The sequence below is a fragment of the Xiphophorus couchianus genome, chromosome 12 (genome assembly GCF_001444195.1).
Source record: "Xiphophorus couchianus chromosome 12, X_couchianus-1.0, whole genome shotgun sequence".
Taxonomy (NCBI): domain Eukaryota; kingdom Metazoa; phylum Chordata; class Actinopteri; order Cyprinodontiformes; family Poeciliidae; genus Xiphophorus; species Xiphophorus couchianus.
In genome coordinates, this window is record NC_040239.1 from 13,693,929 (window position 1) to 13,704,075 (window position 10,147).

General features: G+C 39.5%; 1 protein-coding gene across 1 annotated transcript; it reads left to right on the forward strand.

Annotated features, from left to right (window-relative positions):
* The first annotated feature begins 689 nt into the window (after positions 1 to 689).
* On the forward strand, positions 690 to 9,094 carry LOC114154568 (chondroitin sulfate N-acetylgalactosaminyltransferase 1-like). The gene is made up of 10 exons (XM_028033789.1): positions 690 to 807; positions 1,720 to 2,261; positions 2,355 to 2,455; positions 3,232 to 3,410; positions 4,163 to 4,379; positions 4,547 to 4,648; positions 5,674 to 5,855; positions 5,963 to 6,057; positions 6,144 to 6,225; positions 7,175 to 9,094. Exons 2-10 carry the CDS (start codon positions 1,899 to 1,901, stop codon positions 7,441 to 7,443), a joined length of 1,590 nt encoding a protein of 529 aa, XP_027889590.1. The 5' UTR covers positions 690 to 807; positions 1,720 to 1,898; the 3' UTR covers positions 7,444 to 9,094.
* Positions 9,095 to 10,147: the final 1,053 nt, after the last annotated feature.

Sequence of the window (10,147 nt, forward strand, 5' to 3'; positions counted from 1 at the left end):
TCTCCTCTGGTCTGTTTAACAGCTACAGTCTCAGATCAACTCAGACCTCCAGGACTGTCAGCAGCAGAAACAGCAACTTTATACCTGTTGTGGAAAATATACATTTGATTTGCATTTCCCCGCATGATGGCAATGATATAGTAGATTCAATTAGATTCTTGATTAATATGGGTGGTTGCTATGTTGTTATACGGTGTTTTTGCTCAATGTGCCCCTTTTTAAAATTTGAGCCCCTGCCCCTCCAAAGGTCTCTGCACGGCCCTGGGTGACATGACACCTTACGTGTACTTCAAGCGGTTTGTCACTGATGAAATGCTCCAGGAGACTGCAGAGCAAATGAACATGTATAGCTTTCAAAAAGAGCGCAAGTCAATAAACACAACTGAAAGGAGATGGAGCAGGTATCTGCATATGGGTCTCGTTCAGGTGCCTTGTGGAGCCTATTGGGAGATGTAAACAAAGCTTCCTGCAGTTTGTGATGTGATGTGATGTCCGGAGATCGTTTTCTGAAACTACTGACCCTAATTCACCTTCAGGACAATCTCAGTGCATCTGATGATGCAAAAAAGGACAAACTGGCAGCTCAGGCTGTGACTGCACAGTAAGCAGGGAAGTGGAGAGGGAGGGACTGGAGAAAGGTGGAGACTGAGTGGAGGGAGGATCAGTTTACTCCAGCAAGGTCACTTCAACGTTTACTTTCAAAGACCTGCTTCATCATTTCCTCCTGAAGACACAGTCTAGCGAAAAAGTTGTAAAGTTGAATTGTTTCTGACTATCGATTCTTCTCTTTGGGATGCACAACAGTTGGTGAGTACAAATTCGATATTTCTCTGTTATTAATTTGATTGGATTTGTGTTCACTTTAAGCTCTGGTTACACACTAAAAGCTTATTCTGGGCAAATGCAAGAGAAAACGTTAAAACCTGACATCCTGAAGGAGAGAAGCATAGCAAACTATGAAGCACTTTTACAAGTTTTTTCAGTCGGAAAGATCTCTACATTTTTATGTTATAACAGTGTTTTGTAGGCCATGACTGCTAGAAAGCTCATGTAAACTCGCCTTCACACACACGTGCATACACACGCTTGTGGGGAAACATAAGCAAGCCATTCATGAAAATGCCCTCTACCTGAGTTATAAAGAGCCAACTGTGTTGTGAATAAACTGATTATGACAAGACACACCCTCTGTGAGGTGGAGGCGCTTACAGAGAGATGCTTGTTTCTGTCCCCCTTTAGCTTTGCATCATGTCAAAGGTCAGAGTGTTTCTCTGCATTTTATAGCAGCAAACCCAGCAGTCAGATCGCGATTGAATTGTGATTTGAGGTGAAAATAAATGTCTTCAGTGCAGACCTCAGTTCACCCCGTGTGTGCTGCTTCTTCTGTGGAGTTTTAGAGAGTCATGTGAATTTGTACTTGTGGTTTCTACACATCCTGAAGTCAAACGTTCTCGCTTTTAAGGCGCCAAATTTCCAGAGTATTCAAATTGGACTTTTCTGAGAATTTGAGTATATGAGAAAAACCCCAGAATGACTATGGTAGGAGAAATGTTTTAAATATGGAACCTGAAAGATGGATAGATGGATGGATGGACGGATGGACAGATGGATGGATGAACAGATGGTTGGATGGATGGACGAAAACAGCTCATGTGATCGTTTTAACAGCTGAAACAAGTGTTCTTCCTCCTGTCGTTTCGTCCACTTCTCATCTTGCAGTAAAGTCGGCGATCGGATCAGAACCAGTTGAACCAGTCACTGAGACCCAGTGAACGCCATGAACAAACTGGAGGACTTCCCGCAGCTGTTTGGCTCTTTATCACAGCAGCAGGTATATATGTTCGCAGCTGTTTTCTGTCTCTTTAAGCGTTTCTAATTAACTTCAGAGACGATCCAGCATGTTGAGACGGTGGCTGCTGGCGCTGATGACCCGGATCGGCCTCATCACGTCGGGCTGCTGCTGCTTTCTGCTGCTCTTCTACCTGCTGGGCTGTAAACCTTCATCTCACAGCAAACACCCGTCTCTGCTGTGGCCTGGAGGGGCCACCAGTAAGGAGGGCTACCTGGCCCTGCTGCAGGAGAGAGAGGACTCTCACAGACACTACATCAGCAGTCTGACGAAGCAGATAGCGGAGCTGAAGGTAGCTCTGGAGGAGAGGACGCAGCAGCTTCAGGAGTCCCTGGAGACGGCGAAAAGTAAAGGGATCCTGCCTCAGGGTCTGGAGAGTCTGCACAATACCCCTACAAAGTCTGACCTCAAGGTAGGAGAACACACTTCTGGATGATTTATCGATGGGAGCTGGTAAAGTAAGAAGGAAATACACAACATAAATGCTATGCATTGTGTCCTTCAGGAGTTCTTCCGCTCCCAGCTGAACCAGGCGGAGGTGAGCTCAGGTGTGGAGCTGCCCAACGAATATGCACTGATCCCTTTTGATACCTTCACCCTGCAGACGTGAGTACAGCTGTGCAGTCAGGCCTCCATCAGTATAAAACGTGAGACATTTAAACATGTGCCATACCTTGAGCAGAAACAAAACTGAAGTTATCTTTGGACCAAAAGAGGAGCGAATTAGAGTCAGTGTCATTACAGTTAGAAACCAGAGTCCAGCCCTGAAATCTGGGAACAGTGATGAACTCTGACCTGAACCTTCAGAGCCACATAAGGACAGTTACAAAGTCAGCCTACTATCACCTGAAGAACATTTCCAGGATTAATATTTAATCTTTAGTTTATTTTAGTCACATTGATTACTCCAATAGTGTCTTACAGGTCTACCTAACAAATCATGTAGCTCAGAGATTAGATTTTAAAATACTGTCAGTTTATAAATCACTGAACAGTTTAGCACCACAATACATTAAAGATATGCTGTTGTTGTGTCAACCTTCCAGACTTTCCGGTTTTATGGTTTTGGTTTGCTTTGCATCCCCAGAACCAGAACCAAACATGCATAGAACAAGCATTCAGCTTCTATGCACCAAAAATCTAGAACAAACTTCCATAAAAATGTGAAACAGCCAGGACACCAAGTGCCTTTAAATAAAGACTTAAAACTCACCGGTTTAGAATTGCTTTTGATTAGCAGTAAGTGATCAACATATTTAAAGTGTATTGATGGCTTTGATTATGGAATTTGACTAAATGTAATGCTGCTTGTTTCACAGTTGGTAACTGTACTGAAATATGCTGTACAAATAAACGCAACGTGACTTTCTGGCGCTGCTCAGGGTTTACCAGCTGGAAACGGGGCTGACGAAGCATCCGGCCGAGAGACCCTCGAGGAGAGACCGCAGAGACGAGCTGGTCGGGACGGTGGAGACGGCGCTGCACGTCCTGAACGGACCCCAGCAGCACGCAGACGACACCAGGAGGAAACGAACCTACTCCCCTTCAGACTTCATACAGGGTGAAAAACTATGAATTCACTCAGAATTCAAGTCACTGAAATAAAACACAAGACAACGGAAAAATTTGCCACACAAAAATCTGTTTTTCCACTTATTTTATATGTAACCAACATGCGGGTTTTAGCTAAAAGAAGAAATATTATCATATTGAAGAGAAAAATTGTGAGTTTTCTTTTGCATGGAAACCAAATCTGATGGAAACTCACTTTATAGATTTGGGATTTCCTTTAATTCACAGAGAATTAAAATCTTTAAGTCTGAAGATCTATAGATGGGAAGCATCTCTAGATAGCAGTGGTGAGCAAACATCTAGTGCGCTAATAGTGGAGCTAATTTTGGGTTTATTGCTTTAGCATTCGAAAACATTCAATTTCCCCAAATTTAATTTTCTAAACAATTCTAACCAGCTAACTAAAAACTTGGGAGTTCTGGATAGAAAATATTTACAGAAAAATAATTAGTTTTTTTTTATCTTAAATGCAAAATGTATATATTTTTTGTAATTTGGCTTATTTATTGGTCAAAGTATGAATACTCCAGTGAAGAATCGATTGTTTATAAAATTAGTTGACGATTCTGCATCCCCAGATTAATCCGATTCATCGTTTCGGCCGTAGTACAAAAAACCCGACTGTTACATGAATCTTTAAAACTTCCCTCAGGAGTGAGTGTGTGCTTGCATTGTTGTTGTCCCTGTGTGTTTCTGTGCTGCCCTGTGAGGGTTGAAAGAATATTTTGGTCTTTGTCTCAGGTTTGACTCGCACAGAGCGGACCAGAGGGACCGTCTATGAGCTGGTGTTCAAAGGCGACGGCCCACAGAACTTCGCTCAGCTCGTCCTCTTCAGGCCGTTTGGGCCTTTGATGAAGGTGAAGAGTGACGGCGTGAGCACACACGGCATCATCATCAACATAATCGTGCCGCTGTCCGGGAGAGTGGACGCCTTCGAGCAATTCATGAGCAACTTCAGGTAACATCCGGAGGTGGACGAACAAAACGCTGGTGGGAAACTGTTGACCGGAGAGATCTGGGTGAAAGCTCATTTCTACGAATGAACAAGTTAGTTAGGGAAAAAATGTTTAAAGGGTTTCAAACCACGCGGTATGAATCTGTTCTTGTTTTGTTTGCTTGGTTCAGGGACGTTTGCGTCCGACAGGACGGCCGGGTTCACCTCACTGTGGTCTACTTTGGTCGAGATCAGATCGACCAGGTGAAGGCTGTGCTGGATCAGATCACAAGGTAATGCTAAGAACTAGGGCTGGAAATAATGATTAGCAGTTATTCTATTCATTATTTTGACAATTAGTCGATTTATCGGATAAAAAAAATTAGCCCATTCTACAGATTTCTAAGTAACCCAGTGCATCATGTATGCATTTTTTATTTGAGCGCTTGATCATTTGCAGCAAATGATGCATCTGCAGCTTAAACAATATTTCCTACATCAACATGTGAAAAGTTCATCCCTTTCTGCTTGTAAAATGCTGATCTGGCTATTTTATGGGTTAACCAAAAAATAATTGAACAGCAAAAGGTGCTTAATATATATATATATATTTGATTTTTAAACTAAATTTTAACCAGGTGGAGCTAAAACTGTGCTTGAGTTCTGGGTAAAACAAATCTTAAATGCAAAATGTTTAAATTTTCTGTACAGTTTTGACGTAATTACAGCTCTGAGTTTGTTGCACATTTAGAAAATGTTGCTTTTTTGAGTCTGTATACTCCAGTTAACAATCAATTACTAATTTAGTTATTTCAATAATTAATACATCAATAATTATTCCGATTAATCGTTTCAGCCCTGATCTGTTTTGATGTTCAGTTTAAATTTAACATAATGCACTAAGCTTATGTATTGCTTTATGAATCTTAACCTGTCTAATCTGACAAACCTGTTGCACTGTGTGTGACAAGCATCACCCAACGCATATTTTGAAAAGCTCATGCGGCATTCTTTATTACATTAATAAAAAAAATATAAACTCATTATGAAGCTAACTGACCTTGAATAAAAATGATTTATTCTGGGTTTACCAACACAACTAACTTGATTTTTAGAAGACCCACAAAAAACCATCTATTTGAAGGTTTTTAGTCTTTAATGCAGGGACTTTTCCACGTGGGACTGCACATTTCATGTTGGCATTCATAAACTAATAAAAATGGAAGAGAAAGCCTGAGTGCGCACAAGAAAATGAAAATGAAAACCTTGCAGCTGTGTAATTAAGAAGCGATGGCAGACGTTTTGTCCTGTGCCTCAGGGAGACTCGGTTCAGGAGTTTCACCTTGATCCAGATGAATGAGAAGTTTTCTCGCGGCCGAGGCCTCGACGTCGGCGCCAGGGCCTGGAGACAGCGGCAGAACGTCCTGCTCTTCTTCTGTGACGTCGACGTCCACTTCACACCAGACTTCCTGACTTCCTGCCGCTTGAACGCAGACGCTGGTGAGAGCGAACCAGAAGATGTTCTGCACACTCTCTCCTCCGAACACGTTGTTAGTTTCTCATCGATAGCTACCCATAATGCTTTGTTGCATTGTTCGTTCTTCTAGGTAAAAAAGTGTACTACCCTGTGCTCTTCAGCCAGTACAACCCATCCATCATCTACAGCAATCACACACACATTCCCTCTATAAAACAACAACTGGTGGGTAAAATGTGGCAAAGCTTTCATTCTGATGGAGAAAATATAGATACAAAGAGGCTGATTTAAATCTTTTTCTTCTGTTTCAGGTGATAAAAAATGAAAATGGATTCTGGCGGGACTTTGGATTTGGCATGACATGCCAATACCGATCAGATTTTATCAACATTGGTAAGGTACACCCAGCTGTTCATGCATTACAGAAATATCTACATACCTTGTAGTTCCCTTTAATAATTGTAGATAGTAATATGTTTTTCATTAATTTTCTGTCAAAATTAATTGTAAGAGACGTAATTAAATTGTTATCAATAGTGTTTCATTATAAAAACAACTGAAAATCTACAGTAGAAATATACTTTTAATTTCAGGGTTTGTTTTTCATTAAGTTAAAGGAGATTAGTTTATATTCTTGGCCGTCTTCAGCTGGCAGAAATATGGCAAGAACTGGGAATATATCAGAATAAAGAAAACATTTTCATAATTTTATCAGGGATTAGAAAAACAACCCAATGAATGTTGATTTTAGAATTTCTGTCTCCAGCTTCTTATAATAAAAAAAATACCTAAAAGATTTACCCTTTAAACTAATTTGAATAATTCACTGAGCTTATTGTAAAGCTTGTTAATTAGGATCAGTTAGAATGTATGTGTGATTGAATTGAAATAAATTATTTCTTTGTAACTTGAGACATTTGTTGTGAATGACCTGTTTAATATCTTAAAAATTATTATGGTTGCACAAAAACCTTCGTATCACAATCAAAACACAAATGCCATTTTTATTTAAGTTGGATGATTTTAATGACCCGACTTAAAAATAACTGTTTTACTGCATCTGATCATTCAAAACTATATATAACCTCTGCTTTCTAGACAAAAATGTATATAATTTTTGCTGTATACTTGCTACATCTTATTTTGCTGTCTTTCATTCAAACTCTATAAACATTGGATCATAAGGTCAGGTAGAAACTACATATTGACACCGTTTATTTATGTATTTTTACATCATTCAGTACATTTTCTGCTCTGGAAGAGACCAGTAGCTGTTGTCTAAGGATCACAAGGTTTATATTTAAGTTAATGATGTATCAAATTGTTCTAATCTCGCCGACAGGTGGGTTTGACCGCAGCATCAGAGGCTGGGGGCTGGAAGACGTCCACCTGTACAGGAAGTATCTCCACAGCAAGCTGATGGTGGTTCGAGCTCCGTCCAGAGGCCTCTTCCACCTGTGGCACGAGAAGAGCTGTGCAGATGAACTTCCTCCAGACAAATACAAGATGTGCATGCAAACCAAAGCCATGAGCGAGGCCTCTCACGGCCAGCTGGGGGCGCTCTTCTTCAAACGGGAGATAAACTCCCAGAAACAGAGCCAAGAGATCTGATGTTGACATTCAAACGGCATGTAAAGGCCTACTGAAGGCTAAAGTTCCATGCTTTTATTTTGGTAACATTCTGTATAACGTATCTATAGCAACAGAACAACAGAGCCTTTCTTTGAAGGTTAACTGCAAAGAAAGAAAAAGGTTAATAGCAAGAAAAAGGCATAAAAGGCAACTTAAATTTAAGTTTCTGTCAATAAGGGAACAAGGTAATGGTGATTACCTGTAATAACTGTAATGGTGATTATATTTAAAAGAGAGAGATATTCAGTTTAATACAATGCCAAGCATGGGAGAAAAATAAAAACAAGCAAACACTTATATTTTTTTGGTTAGGTTTATTTAAAAAAAGTCAAATATACAGTTGATATATATATATTTATATATTTAATATAATTTAAATGCTCATAACTGAAAGGGATGCCGACCCAGTAGAAGGTGTGAGAAGCTGCTGTGGACATTGATGCGTTGATGTGAAATGTTTACAGTGCGAAGTTAACAGACAGGATGAACAGTATTCAGAACACATTACATTCATCAACTGGATGAAATCAGCAATACGACGGGGAGGGGAGGCGATCAGGGCTAATGACACCTTGATAACACTTTAAGGTTGTATAGAAGTATAGAAAAATAAACTAAAATCTGGCAGCTGTGGTTGTTATGCAGCAGGTTTTCTGTTTGAATTTGACTGTTTTTGGTCTATAAGCGGATATATAAGCACCTAATTCTTCCGTTCAGCATGGTGTGAAGTATCTTTCATTTATTGCACGGCACGATCACACCCTGAGCTCTGGAGGAGGGGAAAAAAGCAACAGCAGCTTTCTGGCAAAGGCACACTCTCCCAGGAATAATAATAATAATAATAATAATTATAAAAAAAGACATCAACTAAGAAGAGCGAGAGAGGATACGAGACTGGTGCTCAGAATAGTTTTCTTCTTCTTCTTTTTATTTTCTGCTTTTACCGTTGCTCTGCTTTAGCAGAAATGAAACAGAGGTGACGAAGGAATCTGTTCAGACACATAAAGGCAGGAAGAACAACCGTACGTTTGCCAAAAACATCCTTGTTTTTGTTCCCCTTAAAAGATGTCAGTCTAGATCACAATAACACAGGACGCAACAACCATTAAGTAAACCAACAAATGTTAACTTTGGTAGAAAAAATAATAATTAAAAAAACTGGTCTATTACTACAAGAACTATCAAAACCAGGAGGGAAAACGAAACAGGAAGCTGCAGAGAAAGACACCAAACTTTAGGCGCAAGTTTACTGTGAGCAAATGTAAAATGATCTGCTGAAGTTAGTGTTAAAGCAAAGTTAGAAGACTTCCCAAACTCATCCCGCTGCGAGTGGATGTGAAAGTTACAGATAATCTTTGACTTCTCTAAAGTTTGGGATGGAGAATGATGGGTTTTGGTTAAAGGCTTCATTCACTAAAACGCACACCTGAGTTGCTTATTGTGGTCAAAATTATGGTTTTAAACCTTTTATAAAGGCACCTTTAATTATTAATGGTAGTGGTTCCGCAACATCCCACGCCACATTTAAACACCTTTCGAAACTCAGTTTACAAAACTTTCCTTTTAAAAATATATAATAATCGATTAGAAAATACATCTAGTGTAAAAAAAAAAAAAAAACATGATTCTTTGCAGCCCTTTTGGTTTCAGCTGCTGTGGTGAAGTGAGAGAAAATACAAAGAATTAATGCTATAAGTGTAAAAACGTAAAGCTAAGACACATAACGCTGCTACCAGAATGGAGAAAGGTGCCTGAAACTGGGGAGGGGAAATGTGGTTGTAGCAGCCGAGCTGCGTCACCGAAAACCAAACGTCTCTGTTAGAAAGAGGACAAATCATGTAGACTCTGATTCAGTCCAATCATTGTTGCTGCCTGGAAGTGCTGCGGAGTATTCCCTCACCGAATGCCACAAAAACAAGAAACTGGAGTCAACTTCTTCACGGATCATTAGAAGTCTTTGAGGGATGAGATAACTGTCCCTTTAAGACAGTTATCTCATCTTTAAGGAATGAGATAACTGTCCCTTTAAGACAGTTATCTCATCTTTAAGGAATGAGATAACTGTCCCTTTAAGACAGTTATCTCATCTTTAAGGGACGAGATAACTGACTACGTCTGTCTCCAGGACGACCTTAAAGTGATGCTGCTTCACGTTTCCGGAGCAGGAATCTGGATCCTGCTGCCCTCCATGCTGACTCTAATCTAATAATTACATAGAAATTAGTATCAATTTAATAAACATGTAATAATTTATACAGTGCTTCAAACTAATTTTTTATACCAGATAGAGATAGTCCAGGTAAAATCAACTTTGTTAGGGAAAAAGTAGTAAAGTCATAAAATTCTTCCATTAAAAAAACCCCCAACAAAATAAAACGTTAAAACTAAAGATGTAGTTTTAAAATTACGATTTAGTTTTCCAGCGTTCCAAACCAGTAGAGCCTGACCAATCAGAATCGGCTAAAATCTGCCAGCAGGCTGAAGGAATCAGCAAATTAGTGATATTCAATCAGACGAGAATCTAGTCTAGAAATAAAGACATCGCTCTTATTTCCTTTTATCTAACTCTGGAAAACTGTGAAATGTCTCACAACTAATGCATAAAAGATATTTATTGGACAGATGAGATTAAACTGATTCAGTGATTTCTAGAAGAATAAACAGCTTTCTGTCAGAAATGATA